Genomic DNA, 22,315 nt, shown 5'->3' with positions numbered 1-22,315 from the left:
TGATGGAGTGGGGAGAGGCGTGGCAAGTCAGCTTCGCTCCAGAAAAGACGCAGGCCATGGTCATCTCACGGTCCCCAGCTGCCTCCCCAGCCGTCTCAGGCTGTCTGATTTTTGGAGGCCAGACACTTCCCCTCCAGGAACACGTCAAGTTGCTGGGAGTGACAGTGGACTGTGGCCTGCGCTTTGACCGCCATGTTGCTGCTGTTGCCCACCAGGTCTCCGAGCGAGTCTCTGCACTGCGTCGGATGTCAGGAAACCTCGACTCCCAGGGCATCCTCACACTGTACAAGGCTCAGATACGGCCTTGTATGGAGTACAGTGCCTTGTTCTGGATGTCGAGTGCCCCCACCCACTTGCAGAGACTGGATGCTGTGTAACGCCGTGCCCAGCGCTTGGTGGGGATGGACGGACAGCAGCAGCAGCAGCAGGAGGAGCAGACCGGAGTCACGTCGCTGGAGCATCGGCGGGACGTGTCGGCGCTGGTGGTCCAGCACAAGGCCCGGGTTCTGGAGGCCCCTCATCTCAGCTCGCTAAGGCTCCCACCACGAGCTGTCCAGAGGGAGTCCAGGACCACCACCTCCAGTGACATACTGGTGCAAGTGCCTCGATCTTACTCGAGGCAGCACCAGCGCTCTTACACAGCCAGAACCTCCAGACTGTGGAATGTGTTTACGGCAGCCACGAGTGATACACAGACAATGACACTCCAGCAAGTGAAAGTGGCTGCACACAGGTGGCATAAAACACAAACTCCCACACTAGTGCTGTGTTAATCATGTGTATATATATATATATATATATAGTAGGATGAGTTCGCTTTTGTATATATTTTCTTCTTTACATTTAAGTATAGGTTTTTCAAATAACAGCATAAAAAACGTGTTGTTTTAACCCTGATGTAATTTTTTGTTTAAATAAAAAAAGAGAGAGAGAGAGAGAGAGAGAGAGAGAGAGAGAGAGAGAGAGAGAGAGAGAGAGAGAGAGAGAGAGAGAGAGAGAGAGAGAGAGAGAGAGAGAAGAGACGAGAGAAGAGACGAGAGAAAGAGAGAGAGAGAGAGAGAGAGAGAGAGAGAGAGAGAGAGAGAGAGAGAGAGAGAGAGAGAGAGAGAGAGAGAGAGAGAGAGAGAGAGAGAGAGAGAGAGAGAAATGCGAATGAGTAGGGTAAGGTCAGGCGGTGGAGTAGGGTGGGGGTCGGAACAGAGAGGGGAAAGGTGCAAATGGGGGCGGAAAACCCTACGAGAAGGGAGGGTCGGCAGTGGGAGAGGCTGAGGAAGGAGTCCCAAGGGACGGGCTACCTGCGGGCATCGGGGCGCGGCAGCTAGCATAGGAAGGGTGGGATCAACCCGACACTGGTGGAACCGGGCGACAGAAGGACAGAGAAAGTCCTGTAGACACGTGGTCGTTGCCGTGGGGAGCAAGAGTCGCGGGCGCCCACAAGGGCGACAACCAAAGACGAAGGCAGTGAGGGGAGCGGCACGGTGTATGCGGCGCACCTTGAGACAATACTGGGAGTTTGAGGAGGAAATTTTGGAGGCGGGGGCATCTAGTAGAAGGGCAGCGACATGAGTGACATCACATATAGGCGCTGGGGCGTCCTGCGGTGACAAGGGCGTCTGGGAAAGTGGACGGCGAGGAACAGAAAAAAACCTAGACCAACGGCGCCGGGCGGGGCACGCGAAGACACTACATGTAGCCGCAAGAAGGGCCCTTGGAGGACGCGGTGTTTGGAGGAGAGGGCGCGGAAAACACAAGGACACGAAAACACTGCTCGAGGATGCAGAGACTGCCTGACGCGGCACGGGCTGGAGGAAGAGGAGAGGCAGAGTGGCTGAAGGCCGACTTGCCAGGCCTGACTCCAGGAAACGGGAGCGCAGGCAGACACGTGTGACCTGGACCGTGACCTATGTGTGTGTGTGTGTGTGTGTGTGTGTGTGTGTGTGTGTGTGTGTGTGTGTGTGTATCTGAAAGATAGAACATGAGAGAGCAAGAAAAATCCAAGCACCTCCTCACAGGTACACTCTTACGTACTCTGTTGTTGTGGTGTTTGTTGCTGTGGTACCAACGCACGTACCGAGGCGGCTCTGGCAGGTCATGCAACACACATGTCAGGTTAATCATGCTGCCCTTCTGCACGTACAAGTCAGGTGAGCCAAGGATCTCCCCTCGGGGCTCTGAAATACAAAGGAAAATAAAGAGGTTTATTAGATGTGTTCAGGTAAAGCCACACAGGCATATTCATAATCATAATTATTGTGATGTAAGACGTGCATATTCCTTGTTGTATTGTTGGGTACAGTTTGTTCTGGTGAGGCTGTGAAAAAAAAAAGAAAGAAAAGAAGACATTTGCTCAAATAAAAATAAAAATGTGTGTGTGTGTTATTGTGTGCGACTGATGAGTAAAACTTGTAGTGTGTAGTGCTGTGTAGCTGCGTGTAGTGAAATACAAAGAAAACGATGAAATCTATAATTTAAAGTGAGATTTTCTGACAACTACTAATTAACAATTCCTGAGTGAAGGATGGGTGTTTCACATTCTGTTCTGTGTTTCTGGATGCACACAGATGTGTATTTCTGAGAGATTAGAAGGAACGGAAATTTCATAAGCAATCACTAAATATTCTCACTAGTAACTGCTGTAACAAATCTGCGCCCGTAGTCCTGTGAGGCAGAGGAGCTTAGATTCTTTCTTTCTAGGAAGGGTAAGTGATGAGGTAAAGGAAGGGCAAGGCTTGAGGTTTTAATGGCGTGTAAAGATCCTGATTAATGCCGTTTTGTAAATAATATACCTTATACCTTATACCTTATAAGCATCGATCTGTGCTCTCCAGGGCGCATCAGGAGCAAGACAGAGAAATGATTTGTACATTCAATAAAAAATAAGAATGATTTGTACATTCAGTGAAAAAAAGCTTCCTTTCTTGTGAATAACGGAAAACTTGTTTCATTTTATGCTAATGGAATGGTAGTTCTTGATCAGATGACGCACATCATAACACTGTAGCAGTTTCGAAATAGATTTTACCAATTAACTGTTTAGTGGAGATTCCAAGGAAAAGGTCGAAGGCCATCTCATTGACCAATTTTGAACACACATGAATAAAAAAGAGATACTTGCATCATCCGTTTAAAAAAAAAAAAATACATCTTAATCAGTATCATGTTAATGTATTCCGCAAAAAATACCTTCCATGGATTGAGGAATTATGAACATTCATACTGTCATAAACTTGCGATACTTCAGGAATTGTCTAGGTATGAAGGAAATATCTTGCAATTTTACTATGATACCGGCCAACAATGAATATTCCAATAAGGCAACAACTAAAACTGATTAACTGATAGATATTTTGAGAAGTCATTTAATGGAGTCACGAGATCTTCGAATGTAATGCATGGAGTAAAGACTTGCACAAGCTTCACTTACACGAACGAAAAAAAGTTAAAGGTTTATCGGTATTCTTACATCGCAATAACGCGAGAGAATGAGAGGTAAGAGGGAGTGAGAGATAGCGAGGTGGGATCAAAGGAATGTGTTAGGTTTCCTTTCTTTCCTTTTTTTTTTTTTTACTTCTTGATTCACTGACACCAAAGCGTTATTTTTTTTATTAATGCGTTTCTCTCTCTCTCTCTCTCTCTCTCTCTCTCTCTCTCTCTCTCTCTTTTATCGAATTCACTGGTTGTGTCTGTTTGCTTGTCCGTCTGTATGCCTCTCTATCTGTGTGCACACGTTTAGGTCGTTTAATTGCCCATGCACGTATACATGTAGCTTTCTCTGTGCATCCACCATCCATACATTTTTTTTCTTTAATTAGTGACATTCTCTCTTTCAAAATGTTTATCTTATATACTATTCACCATCCGTATCGTCCTTTCTTCTTTCCCACTTTGTTTTCTGCCTATCTGTGGTTCCTTTACTCCTACTGCATCTCTCCTTTCTTTCCTCCATTTACGCGTCAACAGATATGGATATCACTCCAAATCTAGCATGGCTTACAATTTATTTCACTTTAGCCTTTCTTGTTGCCATGACACCCACCCCCATCTCTCTCTCTCTCTCTCTCTCTCTCTCTCTCTCTCTCTCTCTCTCTCTCTCTCTCTCTCTCTCTCTCTCTCTCTCTCTCTCTCCAATTAGAGTCCGTTTTGTCGTCTCCCTATTCATCCTGTACCACTACTTTGTTTCCTGTTCCTGTCTTATCTCCTTTCTTATCCTCTACTCACTCTCTCTCTTTTCTGTACCCAAAATGTCTTTCCAAACACCTTACGTTTTTTTTTTTTTTATTATTGTTCCTTGAAAAGGGTGGTAGATGACGGGAACTACCTCGGTTATCAGTTTTTTAGTTAATAAGGAGATTCAAAGGACTCGACATTTATGGACAGGGATAATAGGCGAACATAGGAATATATATAACATACTGCCTACTGGATTAATTTTTTTTATATTTTTTTTATTCACATATCTATTACCCATATTGCCATTCCTGCTTTCACACTCATATTTCTTTCCTTCCAGCCTCCACATCCCCAGAACTCACCCAGTACCCTGAGGTAGGTAATGAAGGTCTTGACTGGCTTCGTGCTGACCTGACACTCGTAGGTGCCCTGGTCACGTGGCTGAGCTGACCTGATACGAAGTGTCCACTGGTTGGTGCCGTTCTGGTGCAGCGCCTCATAGCGAAGATCTGTCGTGTATGTGTAGCGACCCACTGTCAGGATCCTCAGGTCCCGCCCTCGGATCCACGATACCTGTAGTGGCATAAGGTGGATAGACAAGTGTGAAATGACTGGATAGCAGATGATGAGGGGAGATTAAATTCCTCTAGTGTAGTCTAAAATAATATGCCAGTAAGTAGAGATGAATGGTGAAATTTGCAGTTATCTTTACCCAAGGATTTCCACGTATAGGTCTACAGGATTTTTGTAGTTCCCCTTTCGATCTTAAGTTAATCTGATCTTATGTCTCTATTTAGATGGCCTTTTCTCCTCCTTTTCCTTTTCACAATTTTTGTATTTTTCTCCTTGACCTGAACCTCTTCGTTCCCGTTACTGTCCTTCTCCTCCTCCTTCTCCTGCTTGAGAAAGTTTGGCAGAGTAGCATTAAGGGGACTCAAGTACTTCGCAAACTCCCGCTGAGCTTCGATTTCCAAACAGCATCAAGCGGTATTCACGTGAAATAACCAAGAAGAAAATATACTAAAAAAAAAAAAAATATCAACCACGACGTTTCTCAAAAATTTTAGTTAGGTAGTACGATCTCATTCAGTCATAAGACGGTAGTAATAAAATACCAAAGATAATATTTACAGCCCATGTATTTTCAGATTACTGTGTCCGTCTTTTCTGAACGCTTCACAATAAAGAGAACTCAAACACTCCACAAAACAAAGAGTCGATAGATAAAAGGAAAAGATTTTCACAATGTTTTCAAAATTAATAGATTCCATGCAACCTTTCGTAAACTTTGCAATTAAATACCAAACGAAGTAAAGACAATGAAGACGATATATAATATCGAAGGAAAATATATCCATAAAACAATGATTCCATGCTTCTTTTCCTGAGTGTTTCTGAATATATTGGATTGAAACGCGAGAGTAAATGTTACCACATAAGACAAAGAATAATTGAAAGTGAAAGTAAATGCATCCACACACAGAATACAAAAGGGTGGGGGGGAAACGACACCCAAATTTCATATTATTTTCAGTAAACTACCAGAATATAAAGTCAAACACTGTACAAGTACAAACAAAGTCACAGCAGCCACAACAGATCTGTGACTAAGGAAAATCACCTCGATTCTCCGAGTCACCTCAACACCCTGCCCAGGTTTTCCTCACTTTGATCCGCCCACAAGTCCTTCATTACCTATGAACATCGGTATAGTCAAACCTTCAGCATCAGCTAATTCCCTGAGCGGAGCGAAGGGGCTCTAATTTTGTTATCATGCATCTCTACAACCCACCGCTCCGCTTGTCCCCTAGAGTCGGACCCACCGTTTTACCATATTTCCCATATTTTAACTTATCGAAAGCGCAAAATGCGCGAATTTTATTCCATAAGTCACTTCATATACGGGATAGCCACTTTCGGTTAACACCATCAGACTCAGCAGTGACTGTAGAATTAAGATGTATGGTAAAAAAATTGACAAAAAAAAAAAAAAAGGTATTACGATGAACTGAACTGTTGAAGATGTTAAAAAAAACATGTTTATAATATGTTTTACTTATGCTCGCTATTTTCAACAGTTAATCATTGAATGCTGAAACTTATTGTTACATTAAGTAGGAAAACTTCGTGAGCACGATAGTGTGATCAGAATAAAGGCTTCACATTTTGAAAACAGTAATTTATAGCAACGTGTCACTCGCCGCAACCATCACGGCGGCGCGACACCTGGCGGGGCGTGTGCAGGCGGTCTCCATATGACCAGGTCTGCAACACGTCTAAAAATTAGAACCCCCCACACGCTGGGGAAAGGCCTTTTAAGTTGCTCCGCAGTTTAAAGCATCTATTATCTGGTTTATTGTCTTTCTTGCACCAATTTGGCACTCATTTCGTTGTCTATTAAGCACCAGCTTTGGAGTGACAAACGATTTTTCTCAGGAAGATTCAATACAAGACGAGACTTTTAGGGGCAGCGATCAAATGCAGTTGAGTATTCTTTGATATTGGTGATTTTTTTTTCTGGATAAGCCTCGCTGTTTTTTGCTGAGATGATGACGAGGAGGACGACGACGAGGAGGAAGAGGAAAAGAAGGTGGATGAGGAGGACACAAAATAACATCGAGATGTGGAGGTCCTGACATGATTTGTATTATCTTTTCTAAAGTGAGACATAGGATAGTAAAAGAATAAAAAGAAAAATTAAAGAAATACGGAATGTAGCATGAAAAGGATCAGAAAAAAAAAGAAAGGAGATTAGATAGGGATACGAAAGTATACGGGATACGAAAAAAGCATCGGAATGTAAGGATGAAAAGGAAGATTATGAAGCAGAATATAAGGAAAGTCAAAGAAGAGGAAGAGAAAGAAAGACAATGAAAAGGGACAAAATTAAATAAACTATGTTGGGAGAAGTAAACCATGGAGAGAGAGAGAGAGAGAGAGAGAGAGAGAGAGAGAGAGAGAGAGAGAGAGAGAGAGAGAGAGAGAGAGAGAGAGACCTGAGCAAAAGATACGATCACGAAAGTATCACGAAAGGATGCAACACACACACACACACACATACACCATTCAGAACTCCACACCACGGCCTATTCTCTCACTAGTTAGATAATGGAACTGGAAGGTGAGGGAGAATGTAGGGGGTGATGAATCCACTGGCGGTTTGCTTTTGTCGCCTCTGACAGAGCACGTTAAAGCCGACAGCGTCTGGTGGTCAGAACAAATAACACACAACATTCTCTCTCTCTCTCTCTCTCTCTCTCTCTCTCTCTCTCTCTCTCTCTCTCTCTCTCTCTCTCTCTCTCTCTCTCTCTCTCATATTTCGTTCCTTCGCAACTTTTCTAACCGTCTACTGCTTCAGTTTGCTTTTTCATTAATGTCTCTCTTATTTCCCGTTTGTTTCACATCTTTCTTTCTTTCCTTTGTGACTCATCTTCCATAAATGGTCACTGGTCATTAAAAGATTCTAGTAGTAGTAGCAGTAGAAGTAGTAGTAGTAGTAGTGGTAGTAGTAGTAGTAGTAGTAGTAGTAGTAGTAGTAGTAGTAGTAGTGGTGGTGGTAGTAGTAGTTTATCAGCAACAATAGTAGTAGTAGTAGTAGTAGTAGTAGTGGTAGTAGTAGTAGTAGTAGTAGTAGTAGTAGTAGTAGTAGTAGTAGTAGTAGTAGTAGTAGTTGTAGTAGTAGTTGTAGTTGTAGTAGTAGTAGTAGTTGTTGTAGCAGCAGCAGCAACAGCACAACCTTCCAGACAACTATCCCTTCTTCTTCAATGACACTCAACTGTCCCCCTCTTCTACACTGAACATCCTCGGTCTGTCCTTTACTTATAATCTGAACTGGAAACTTCACATTTCATCTCTAGCTAAAACAGCTTCTATGAAGTTAGGTGTTCTGAGACGTCTCCGCCAGAATCCCCCCAGACATGAGAAGCATACTCCATACATGGACGGATAAGGCCCTTGTACAGAGTTAGCAGCTGGGGGGGTGAGAAAAACTGGCGGAGACGTCTCAGAACACCTAACTTCATAGAAGCTGTTTTAGCTAGAGATGAGATGTGAAGTTTCCAGTTCAGATTATAAGTAAAGGACAGACCGAGGATGTTCAGTGTAGAAAAGGGGGACAATTGAGTGTCATTGAAGAAGAGGAGATAGTTGTCTGGAAGGTTGTGTCGAGTTGATAGATGGAGGAATTGAGTTTTTGAGGCATTGAACAATACCAAGTTTGCTCTGCACCAATCAGAAATTTTAGAAAGATCAGAATTTAGGCGTTCTGTGGATTCCCTGCTTGATATGTTTCCCTCCTGAAGGGTTGGACGTCTATGAAAAGACGTGGAAAAGTGCAGGGTGGTATCATCAGCGTAGAAGTGGATAGGACAAGAAGTTTGGTTTAGAAGATCATTAATGAATAAGAAGAAGAGAGTGGGTGACAGGACAGAACCCTAAGGAACACCACTGTTAATAGATTTAGGAGAAGAACAGTGACCGTCTACCACAGCAGCAATAGAACGGTCAGAAAGGAAACTTGAGATGAAGTTTGATATGTCCAAGGCAACAGCAAAAGTTTCACCAAAATCTCTAAAAGAGGATGACCAAAACTCAGTAAGGAAAGCCAGAAGATCACCAGTAGAGCGGCCTTGACGGAACCCATACTGGCGATCAGATAGAAGGTTGTGAAGTGATAGATGTTTAAGAATCTTCCTGTTGACGATAGATTCAAAAACTTTAGATAGGCAGGAAATTAAAGCAATAGGACGGTAGTTTGAGGGATTAAAACAGTCACCCTTTTTAGGAACAGGTTGAATGTAGGCAAACTTCCAGCAAGAAGGAAAGGTAGATGTTGACAGACAGAGCTGAAAGAGTTTGACTAGGCAAGGTGCAAGCACGGAGGCACAGTTTCGGAGAACAATAGGAGGGACCCCATCAAGTCCATAAGCCTTCCGAGGGTTTAGGCCAGCGAGGGCATGGAAAACATCATTGCGAAGAATTTTAATAGGTGGCATGAAGTAGTCAGAGGGTGGAGGAGAGGGAGGAACAAGCCCAGAATCGTCCAAGATAGAGTTTTTAGCAAAGGTTTGAGCAAAGAGTTCAGCTTTAGAAATAGATGTGATAGCAGTGATGCCATCTGGTTGAAGTAGAGGAGGGAAAGAAGAAGAAGCAAAGTTATTGGAGATATTTTTGGTTAGATGCCAGAAATCACAAGGGGAGTTAGATCTTGAAAGGTTTTGACATTTTCTGTTAATGAAGGAGTTTTTGGCTAGTTGGAGAACAGACTTGGCATGGTTCCGGGCAGAAATATAAAGTGCATGAGATTCTGGTGATGGAAGGCTTAAGTACCTTTTGTGGGCCACCTCTCTATCATGTATAGCACGAGAACAAGCTGTGTTAAACCAAGGTTTAGGACGAGAAAATGAGTGAGGAATGTATGCCTCCATGCCAGACACTATCACCTCTGTTATGCGCTCAGCACACAAAGACCGATCTCTGACACGGAAGCATTAGTCATTCCAAGGAAAATCAGCAAAATACCTCCTCAGGTCTCCCCAACTAGCAGAGGCAAAACGCCAGAGGCACCTTCGTTTAGGGGGTTCCTGAGAAGGGATTGGAGTGATAGGACAAGATAAAGATATGAGATTGTGATCGGAGGAGCCCAACGGAGAAGAAAGGGTGACAGCATAAGCAGAAGGATTAGAGGTCAGGAAAAGGTCAAGAATGTTGGGCGTATCTCCAAGACGGTCAGGAATACGAGTAGGGTGTTGCACCAATTGCTCTAGGTCATGGAGGATAGCAAAGTTGTAGGCTAGTTCACCAGGATGGTCAGTGAAGGGAGAGGAAAGCCAAAGCTGGTGGTGAACATTGAAGTCTCCAAGAATGGAGATCTCTGGAAAAGGGAAGAGGGTCAGAATGTGCTCCACTTTGGAAGTTAAGTAGTCAAAGAATTTCTTATAGTCAGAAGAGTTAGGAGAGAGGTATACAGCACAGATAAATTTAGTATGAGAGTGACTCTGTAGTCGTAGCCAGATGGTGGAAAACTCGGAAGATTCAAGAGCGTGGGCACGAGAGCAGGTTAAGTCATTGCACACATAAACGCAGCATCCAGCTTTGGATCGAAAATGAGGATAGAGAAAGTAGGAGGGAACAGAAAAGGGGCTACTGTCAGTTGCCTCAGACACCTGAGTTTCAGTGAGGAAAAGAAGATGAGGTTTAGAAGAGGAGAGGTGGTGTTCTACAGATTGAAAATTCGATCTTGGACCGCGAATGTTGCAGAAGTTAATGAAGAAAAAGTTGAGGGGGATGTTAAGACACTTAGGGTCGTCGACAGAAAGGCAGTCCGACCTGGGGACATTTATGGTCCCCTCCCCAGATGGGGACTCCGAGGCTGGTGTAGGAGTCGCCATGATGATTTTAAAATTTTTGAGTGAAGGGAAGGATGTGTGTGTAATTAGGTGCTTGTAGTTTTGTGTGGAGGAAGAGAGTTGTCTTTAGAGGGCAGGCTGTGACTGCCCCCTTGTGTTGTGAGACACAAAGGGAAACGTTCATTGAGGTCACAGCTGGGTTTAATGATAAGTTCACAGCACCCCCTGAACAGTGCTTTAGACCTTACTGGGAGTAATTATCGTTTCGGCAGGTGTCTACTGCCTCCTTCTAGGAGTACGAGAAAGATTTAGGAGTTATAGTTAGCTCTGAACTCCGTCCAGGAAAGCAATGCATAGAGGTCAGAAACAGAGGAAATAGGGTATTAGGTTTCATTTTTAGGAGTGTTAAAAGTAGAAGGCTCGAAGTAATATTAAAGTTATATTTGGCGCTGGTCAGACCTCATCTAGACTACGCTGTGCAGTTCTGGTCCCCACATTACAGGAAAGATATAGGTCTATTAGAATCAGTACAAAGCAGAATGACTAAAAGGATATAGGAGATGAAGAGTATTTCTTACGAGGCGAGATTGAAACTGTTATATTTACATTCTTTAGAGAGGCGTAGGTTAAGAGGGGATCTGATAGAAGTTTTTAAGTGGTATAAGGGTTATAACAAGGAGGATGTAAGCAAAATTCTTAGGATTAGCAACCAGGATAGAACAAGAAATAACGGGTTCAAGCTTGAAAAATTTAGGCTTAAGAAAGATATAGGAAAAATTGGTTCTCAAATAGAGAGGTAGATGAGTGGAACGGACTCAGTAATCATGTTGTTAGTGCTAAGACATTAGGGAGCTTTAAGAGAAGTTTAGACCGGTTTATGGATGAGGATGATAGGTAGAAATAAGTAAGTACATTTCATACAGGGACTACCACGTATAAGCCTGGTCGCTTCTTGCAGCTTCCCTTATTTTTTATGTTCTTATGATCTTATGTTATAAAGATACTGGGTCGTCATCCAACCCGTGGCAAGGACGGACACTGACTTACTCAAAGCGAGACAAGGGACGTAGGAGACGCCACAGAGATATACCGCCAAAACATAAGGGGGACGAGAAGCGTCACTACATGAAATAAATAAATAATAAATAATAACACTATTACAATATAAGTATGCATACCATGAGGACTCTGCATTGCCCCCGTGCTAACCATTGGGTACCTGTGCTAATACGTCCACGCCCCCTCGCACCAATATTACCCTTCCCCCATACCGTGTTTACACAGAGCTCCCTCCGCGCATGTCTCACTGTGTCCACAGTCCTGCCGGTCCTTTAAGCGTTACACCTGACGGTGGATGCGTCTTGGAAGGTGTATCAGGATGGTCTTCTCGATCCCACTGCTCCTCTGGGAGGTTTCTTTGGAGGAGACCTGGTTCTACATGACGTTAGAAAGGCGTTCCACAGGGTGTGGCATCTGGGGCTCAAATTCAAGATTATTCAACAGGGGCTTCCGGACCCTTTCGAACCCCATCTCTGCGATTTTCTAGAATACCTGATGGCAAGAGCTTAAGCTCGGCAGCCATATTGGTCCCCCGTTTCCGCTAAACACAAACCCCATGGGAGTTTCCTGTCTGTTCTCTCAGTTCTAATGAATCTTGAGCTAGCCGTAGTACTTTATTGAGCTTTTCAACTTAAAATACATGTATGTGTATAAGAAAAAACAATCCGATTCGGGTCCCTCCACACCATCAGCAAAATACACAACGCAGTAAAATTGGTCAAGATAAAAAAAACGAGTTATCTAATAAACTGTGTAAATACCTAATGTAAGGAGAAACTAACACAGACAGCTTTGTGTCAATGGACAAGGGGAAAGAAGTGACCGCCAAGGTCCTACTTGCAACAAAAGTATCACTATTCCTTAACAGCGTTTGTTTGATACAAAAAATGGAAATGGGTGTATCTCATTCCATCCATTTTCTTTTTTTTTCCTATAAAATTTCCATTGTGTATGTTTTTTTTTTTTTTTATTCCTCTAATACCTTCAGGTATTCATTTCCGACTTGTTTCCTGTACGGCTTATGGCGGAGGTAGTAGAGGGTGGGGAGAGAGCATTTGGTTTTATTGTTCTTTTCTTCTACTATCATTTTAGTAGTCCTAGGTCAGGTCACCTCGTAAAGACCGCAAGGCCTGTTTATCTCTGTAATTCTAGGTAACTCCTGGCATGCTATGTTCTCTGCAATCGCCACACTCGTACAAGCCTATTTACGAGTATAATAAATGATTCACAAACTACCGGATGGTGCTAAATATACTCAAAAACAGTAAAAAATAAATAAATAAATAAATAAATAAATAAATAAGAAGGCTGTGGGTTAACTGTTCTTAGCCAGTGTAGGTAACCACCAGTACAGCAATAACTGGCTTACACACACAACCATACGAGCTACTACGCTGAAGGTTGTCATGGATCAGCCTAATGTCAAAAATATCACGAGATGGCAAAATCCTGGTGTAGCTCACAGGTAAAGACAGGCCAGTAGAAATTCTTACACCGGATGATTTACACAAAGTTGGCATAGTGAATTCAGATTGGAAAAAGCTGAAACTTGACCATGACAAATAATAATGAAGACGAAAAATTCGGAACAGTCAGAAGCCCCAAAGTTATCTTTTTCCTCTCATGAATCAAATATTATTATTGTTATTATTAAAATGTTGTCTTTACTAACTCTAAATGTTAATGAAGGAAAATTAACCTCTATTGAATTTGGCGTCTTTTATAGGAGGTATGATGTATGTATAAGTGAAACAAAATGTGATGATGTTAACATAACTAGTATTGTTACAAATATGCAAAATCTAGGTTGATATTACATACAAAAACAGGCATGAACTCAGTAGATATAAATCTGGTGGACTAATGGTTGTTATAAAAAAGACTATAAAAGGCAAACTGGACGACCATTAAGACAACACAAGGCGATGATACCCATACTTATAAAGGAAGCTTAGGGGTAGATAAATATTTAATCATTAGTATTATATATATATATATATATATATATATATATATATATATATATATATATATATATATATATATATATATATATATATATATATATATATATATATATATATATATATATATATATATATTCCTCCAGTAAATTCCAGATATGCCAGTGTTGGGCATTTTGAAAAAAAATAATAATTTTCTTTTGGCTTATGTACATGAAGACTACTCACATTTACATTGTGGGGATTTTAACTCGCATACTGGTACCATGCTAGACTATGTTATACTTGAGATTGGTGATGATGTGGTTGATGAAAATAGCGATCATTTATGTGAAGTACACCATGTACTAAGTGAAATGGGAGTGGAGGAGTAAAGGTACAACCAGGATGTAACACAAGATGGGAACTCTTAAGGGAGAAATTTGGTAGCAGCATTTATTAACAATGATGTGTGTAGATTAATTGATTTAAGTAACATCGCGGTCATATGGCGCCGCTACAAACCTTTAAAAGCGACAAAGATTGCATTTTTTTTATATTGGTATTAAAAACAAAATTATAGGTATGGTAAAAATGTTAAAACACCACTATAAAAGTAAACATGAAAAGGAAATGGGAAGTCATAAAAAAAAACTTCAGTGCTAAAAAAAAATAGAAGGTTGGTATAGTAATGTTTTAGTTACTTAGTTTGATTTAAAGTGATTGTATATTGACTCCACTGACCAAGATCACTGTGTCTGGCGGTGTTCGTTCCGTACCCCAAGACCACACTGATCCAGATATCTGGCATTGTTCGTTACGTGACCAAGACACTGGCCCTACTGACCCAGATATTTGATGTTGTTCATTAGGTGCCCAAGACACTAACCCCTCCTGACCCAGCCTCCAAAGCGAAGCACTGTTCGTTACGTGTCTTTCTCACTTGCCTCCATGTTCTCCCAATGCAAATATAAGATCCTGCTCATTACTATATTACTTTTAAAATGAATAGAAGAACAGTTAAAAAGTGACCCATAATTTGCTTAAAACACCAGTCTTCTCCACAAATATATGAACCTCATGTCCCGGGGAGAGAGCCCTCTCTCCAAGTAACAGCGACATCTGGAAACTCCCATCCTCGACATCCATCACGACAGTGAAAAAGATATCGCTCCCGCTGCTCAACCATACTGGTACACTCCCATAGAAAATGTCGCACCGTAAGGGGAACTAAGCGGTCATCACAAAATGGTTGGGTTTCCCAGGAAATGAGGTAATCAAGAGTGAAGCGTATGTGACCCGTACACAGACCGGCCTATGCACTCTCTGAGCGGCGCTCTTGCACATGGACATGCGTACATGGACGAATTTGATTAACTTAATTTATTGCGCCGCAACATCACGGTCAATTAGCGCCGCTGCAAACCTTTAAAAGCGACAAAGATTGCAGTTCTTAAAATATCGGTATTAAAAACAAAATTATAGGTGAGGTAAAAATGTTAAAAGACCACTATCGTCGCACTGTAATGGAACTAAGCAGTCATCACAGAATGGTTGGGTTTCCCGGGACATGAGGTAGCCATGAGTGAGACGTGTGTGATCCGTCCGGAGACGGACCAGTGCAGTCTCTGAGCGGTGCCCCTGCACATGGACATAACGACCATGGGCAGAAAGTTACAGAAATTATCTCACCCATCTTAGTGGTGGCAACCACATCCTCCCACTTGTCCTGTCAAATGGAAAGAACTGCCGCCCTTTACTGGAGTATAAATCATGAAAGAGAATGGGGTGGAAGGAGCAACCCGAGTTGCCGCCTCTTAAGCCAGCTTATCGGCCTTCTCATTCCCATATATTCCCACATGTGCAGGTATCCAACAAAATGTTGTTATATCCTCTGCGATGAAGCAGGTGAATCAACTCTAAAAGAAATAAAGTTAGGGGAGGGACGGAAAAAAGTAAAATGCTGCAGAGCAGACAACGCACTATGGGAGTCACTAAAAATGGTAAAATTTGAAACCGGTAAGGGAAAAAATAATTCTAAGGCAAGAATAATGGCAGATAACACTATATCCTACTCCTGCATCAGACGTCCTTATGTAGACAGGGACGGAGACTGAGTGTGTCGAATTGTGTTCCAAAAATAAAGCTTGAGACTCGTACTTTGGTAATAAGTTTTTATGATTAACAACAGGCGGGCAGATCGATACTCGCGAAAACTGCCAGTACTCAACCTTTGGAAAACGATGGGAGTAAACGGAGATGGAGGGTATATCAAACTTGGTCATGGCAGGCCTGACCCGATATCCAAAAGGTTTAGAAAAACTAGGGTGAGCATTATATAAGGGAAAACGTGCATCATGATAAACTGTCGCACAAGTGAGACTCTGGAAGGCGGTGCATTCGATACCAACACCTCACTACTAGCAACTGACGACGTAGGTCCAATGGCAGAACACCAGTATCCACCAGTAAGTTTGGGGATGAGCGGAAGATACCAGTTGCCAGGCAAATACCAGTGTGGTGCACCGAATCTTACACACGAATCCGAGCCTCAGTAGCGCCTTCATACAAGCTGCCTTAATAAAACGAAGGTGAGGTACCCAAGTCAGGCGACTGTCAAATATAAGTCCCAGCAAACGAGTTTCCTCCACATAAGAAATTTTTGTATCAAATAGATACAAGTCTGGGTCAGGGTGAACACCACGAAAGAGGCAAAAAAAAACTTGGCCACAGTTTTCGAAGCCGAGGAACAAAATCAATGAATTGCGACCCACTGAGAAATCCACTTGATTGCCACTTGCAGCTTCCTCTCAGTCAATGGCATCCGCGCCTCAGAAAAGGAGATAGACAAGTTATCGAGATATAAACCACCACGAACTCCGGGAAGTACACCAATGACACTATATAGCTACTGCGAAACGTGTGACACTAAGTATACTTCCTTGCGGCACGCCATCTTCACGTGGGCGAACTCCTGCCAGATCGCCAGATCGGGTTGGTGGCCATCTGTCTTTATCATCCCCCCCCACCCCACCCCCAGCAGCTAACTATATACAGCAGCCTTAACCGCTCATGAATGGAGTATGCTTCACATGTTTCGGGGGTTTCACTCATACCACTACTTTAGACAATATGGAATCAAAAGCTTCTCGTTTTAACAATTTCTCTCCTGTGACATTTCTCATCGCCGCAATATTGCATCTCTTGCTTTCTTGTACCGCTATTTTCACGCTAACTTCTCTTCTGATCTTGCTAACTGCATGCCTGTCCTCCTCCCGCGGTCTCATCCCTGTTCTGTCAACCTCTCTAATGCAAGTATTCTCAATCATTTATCCCTTTCTCTGGTAAACTCTGAAACTCCCTCCCTGCTTCTGTATTTCTTCCTTCCATGACTTGAACTCTTTCAAGAGGAATATTTCAAGACACTTATCATTTGTTTTTCATCATTCTATCTGACATCTTTATATGAATTGCAAGTCTTTTTGGGAACGACAAACAGTGTTAGAAAACAAGAAAAGACTATCATGAATACAGATATAAATATAACCTAAGAAGTTAAGGAAATTAGACATGATAGAAAAGAGTAAGAAATATAAAGCTGATTTGAAAACAATACAGAGAAAGGAAAGAAAGAATCTAGTGACTAAGTCACTAAGAAAACAAAGGTAAAGATCCAAAAAATGTATTGGAAAATACTAAAGAAAAGAAGTGTCAAAACAAGACAGTGCTTTACTTAGATCAAAAAAACTTTTACGATCACTGAGAATTTTTCAGAGGAGAATTCAGTCGATTAACACATATCGGAAGCAGAAACTAATGCACCTGAGTTAAATGAAACTAATATACTGAACGATCACATAACAGAAGATGAAGTGCTGAAAGCTATTGGAAAATTAAAGAATGACAAAGCACATGGTTATGATAACATTGTAAATGAATAAATATATTAAGAGTACTAATAATTCTTTGCATTTTGTATGTTAAATTCTTTAATCGAATCTTAGATACAGGAATGGTACATTCTTCGACGTTTTCTCCATGATGCATTGTGTTCCTTCCCTAACCATTGTTTTCCTTTTACCTCTTACTCATAGAATCTCTTGTGGTAGTATGTCACAAAGTAAGCCTCGTTAGTCCCAGTTAAGGCCGTTGCTGTCTGTTCCTTTGTATTCCTCCTCCCCTCCTCCTCCTTCTCCTCCCCTTTCTCCTCTTCCTTCCCGTACGTCCCTACTGCTCATTATTAAATTTTAAAATTTAGGGCAATTATTTTATTTCCGTGTTTTGTGACAAAAATTGCCATTATTTTGTGATAGAAATTGCCATTATTATTTCACGAAAAAATACATAGTTGATACGGTGTGTGTGTATGCGTGTGTGTGTGAGTGTGTGTGTGTGTGTGTGTGTGTGTGTGTGTGTGTGTGTGTGTGTGTGTGTGTGTGTGTGTGTGTGTAAACATGATGCATGATGTTCCTTCTCTAATCCTTGTTGTTCTTTTACCTCTTATTCATAGAATCTTTAGTAGTAGAAGTATGTCATAAAGACAAAACTTGTTAATCTCAGTAGGGCCTTTGCTGTCTGTTCTTTCCTTTGTATTCTCCTCCTCCTTCTCCTCGCCCTTCTCTTCCTTCCCACATTTCCCTGCTGCTCATTGTTAAATTTTAAACATTTAGGGCAATGATTTTATTTTCGTGTTTTGTGACGATATATAAATAATACCATTATTATTTCACGAGAAGTACATAGTTGATATGGTGTATGTGTGTGTGTGTGTGTGTGTGTGTGTGTGTAAACACCACCTTTGCTCTCCAAACAATTCGGTTTACACACATCAGCAGCTGGTCAGGTTAGCGTCAAGAAAGCTGGCATCGCTATGGCAAATCTCTTGACTCATCGACCGTCCAGGGCAAGTGTTGATTGTTGCATAAAGTACATATCCGGTCCACATTACAGTGCTCTTATTTTGCTTGGGGAGGAGCAGCCCCCATGTCCCTCGTCCGAGAGAGTTGGAGCTTAAAATATGAGTGCCTTGGGAAAACTGGCACTTCGGACTACTGTCTACACCAGAGAAGCGGAAGCAGCCCCTCGGCTCAAGTGGAGTAGCGCTGCCGCACGTTATGCGAGCAACCACAACAACGACAGTTCATTACTCACTATGTGAGAATTGTGGAGAAAGCTACTTACCTTAGGGCAATGGTTCAGCGTTTTTAAGTAAGTGTAAATAAATGGCTAAATAGTTTAATTATCCAGTATTTAGAATCAGTCAACAGGGAGCCATAAAAAAAAAAAAGTTATTTATGGATGAGGAGTGATAGTCGAAATAAGTCGGTAAGTAATATAAAACGACTGCAACATGTAAGTATAACAGCTTCTTGTAAACTCCATTGCTTTCTCACGTTTATGTCATGTTGTTACACATTACATTACTTGAAAATAGGATTGAAACATATTACGTGATAATATACAATTGTTTTTATAGGCCAAAGGTAACATAGTATTCCCTAACGTATTATAATAAATAATATGAGTATCAAAGTATACTAATCAAAACTAATTTATTTATACACACTAAACTATTTAGCCATATCTCAAATTGCTGAACAATCTCTTTTTATCGGCATTTTCCTACGAAAAGTAATTTTCTCCACAATTTCACATAATGATTAATGAGTTGTTGTGCTTGTGGTTGCTTGTATGAAGTGGTATTAAACAGCATATTCACTTGTAACTATTACATCTTATCATCCCTAGCTTACCTTACCAAAATGTCACAATATACATACACACCACCAACACAACAATACTTGGCGCTTTATCTCACCATACAACCACCGCCATCACCCTTTGTATCGAGCAGTGTCCACGTATGCACTATCATCACTATATCAACAACAACCACTGGAATTGTGAACAATAAGCTAGCTAAACGTCACCAGAGTCAGAACCTAGTAGTAGCACAGTACCAAACTTTTCTCGCTCCTAACTATAAAACACAGACAGCCATAAAGGTTGTAATCGTCTGTAAAACCTTGCATACCATTATGAACTACTACTGGTACTACTATTGCTGCTACTACTACTATTGCTACGACGACAACGACGTTAGTGGGGATTCATTATTTTTCCTTGAATTACTCACCCACTTGACCTTCGCCCACTCTAGCCTCGACTTTTTTTTTTCTCTCTCTTTTTTTCTTCTTATGTAGAAGGGGAACCGATCAAGGGTAACAATATATATACAATATCTATCTATCTATCTATATATCTATATATCTATATATATATATATATATATATATATATATATATATATATATATATATATATATATATATATATATATATATATATATATATATATATATATATATATATATATATATATATATATATATATATATATATATATATATATATATATATATATATATATATATATATATATATAATGCCCACTGAGGTGCCTGTCTCCAAACAGTGTCAAGAGCGGTCACAAAAAAATAAAGTACAAGTCTTTAAACCTCCCTCTTAAAAAGAGTTCACATTATAGGATAGAAGAATACAGAAGCAGGCAGGGAGTTCCAGAGCTTACCAGAAAAGAGATAAAAGACTGAGCATACTGTTTTGGTTAATTCTTGCATTGGAGAGGTGGACAGGATAGCAATGAGAGAAAGGAAAGTCTTGCACACCTAGGCCTCGAGAGGAGGGGAGGCATACAGTTAGTAAGATCAGAGGAACAGTTAGCATAAATATAGCAGTAGCAAAATATCAAGAGATGCAACATGGCGACGATGAAAAAGAGACTGAAGACAGTCAGTTAGAGCTGATAAGACGAGAAGCTTTTGATTCCACTCTCTTAAAAAGCAGTATGAGTGGAACCCCTCCATATATATATATATATATATATATATATATATATATATATATATATATATATATATATATATATATATATATATATATATATATATATATATATATATATATATATATATATATATATATATATATATATATATATATATATATATATATATATATATATATATATATATATATGAAGCATACTCCATACACGGACGGAGAAGGGAACTATGCAGAGTTAGCGCCTGGGAGAGCTAGAAAACTGGTGGAGACGACTCAAAACGGCTAACTTCATAGAAGTTGTTTTATCTAGAGATGAGATATGAAGTTTCCAGTTTAGATTATAAGTAACGGAATGACCAAGGATGTTCAGTGTAAAAGAAGGGGACAGTTGAGTGTCATTAAAGATAGGGGATAGTTATCTGGAGGGTTGTGTCGAGTTGATAGATAAATTAAATTAATTTATGAGGCATTGAACAATACTAAGTTTGGTTTGCCCCAGTAAAAAATTTAAAGATCAGAAATCAGGCATTCTGTGGCATCCCTGCGTGAGCTATTTGCTTCCTGAAGGAGGAGGGACACTGACCAAGGGCAACAAAAATTCGAAAAAAAAAAAAATGCCCACTGAAATGCCAGTCCCATAAAAAGGGTCCAAAAAGGGTCCATAAAAAGGGTGAAAAATTGAAGGATAAGTGTCATGAAACCTCCCTCTTGAAGGAAATCAAGTCATAGTAAGGTGGAAATACAGAAGCAGGCAGGGAGTTCCAGAGATTACCAGAGAAAGGGATGAATAATTGAGAATACTGGTTAATTCTTGCGTTAGAGAGGTGGACAGAATAAGGATGAGAGAAAGAAGAAAGTCTTACATAAGAACATAAGAACATAAGAAATAAGGGAAGCTGCAAGAAGCGACCAGGCTTACACGTGGCAGTCCCTGTATGAAACACACCTACCTATTTCCATCTGCTATCCCCATCCATAAACTTGTCTAATCTTCTCTTAAAGCTCTCTAGTGTCCTAGCACTAACTACATGATTACTGAGTCCGTTCCACTCATCTACCACTCTATTTGAGAACCAATTTTTTCCTATCTCCTTCCTAAACCTAAATTTTTCAAGCTTGAACCCGTTATTTCTTGTTCTACCCTGGTTGCTGATCCTAAGAATTTTGCTTACATCTCCCTTGTTATAACCCTTATACCACTTAAAAACTTCTATCAGGTCCCCTCTTAACCTACGTCTCTGTAAAGAATGTAAATTTAACAGCTTCAGCCTCGCCTCGTAAGGAATACTCCTCATCCCCTGTATCTTTTTAGTCATTCTCCTCTGTACTGATTCTAATAGACATATATCTTTCCTGTAATGTGGGGACCAGAACTGCACAGCGTAGTCTAGATGAGGTTTGACCAGCGCCAAGTATAACTTTAATATTACTTCCGGCCTTCTACTTTTAACACTCCTAAAAATGAATCCTATTACCCTGTTTGCCTTGTTTCTGGCTTCTATGCATTGTTTCCCTAGACGGAGTTCAGAGCTAACTATAACTCCTAAATCTTTCTCGTACCCTGTACCTACCAGAGTTTGGTTGTCTAATGTGTACCTATTGTGTGGGTTTCCTCTACCTACGCTAAGCACTTTGCATTTATTGATATTAAATTGCATTTGCCATCTATCCGTCCATTCATTCATTCTATCTAAGTCTGCCTGCAAGGCGATGGCATCCGATTCTGACCTAATTAATCTACCTATCTTTGTGTCATCCGCAAATTTACTAACATCACTACTAATTCCACTATCCAAGTCATTGATATACATTAGAAATGACAATGGCCCTAATACTGATCCCTGTGGCACCCCACTAATTACATGACCCCACTCGGATTTCGAGCCGTTTATTACCACTCTCTGTCGCCTGTCACTAAGCCATGACCCTATC

The 22,315-nt window shown here is 40.9% G+C and overlaps 1 protein-coding gene across 1 annotated transcript in view; it reads right to left on the bottom strand.

Annotated features, from left to right (window-relative positions):
- The window catches only part of LOC135106201 (zwei Ig domain protein zig-8-like), a 103,000-nt gene that overhangs the window by 38,608 nt on the left and 42,077 nt on the right, over positions 1-22,315 (bottom strand). The window contains exons 4-5 of the mRNA XM_064014976.1: positions 4,533-4,743; positions 2,029-2,171 (exon numbers count right to left, since the gene is read on the bottom strand). Coding sequence (XP_063871046.1) covers positions 2,029-2,171; positions 4,533-4,743 — 354 coding nt within the window. The remainder of the gene's footprint in view (positions 1-2,028; positions 2,172-4,532; positions 4,744-22,315) is intronic.

Source organism: Scylla paramamosain, chromosome 13, assembly GCF_035594125.1.
Source record: "Scylla paramamosain isolate STU-SP2022 chromosome 13, ASM3559412v1, whole genome shotgun sequence".
Classification (NCBI taxonomy): Eukaryota; Metazoa; Arthropoda; class Malacostraca; order Decapoda; family Portunidae; genus Scylla; species Scylla paramamosain.
This window is presented reverse-complemented; position numbering and strand designations above follow the sequence as displayed.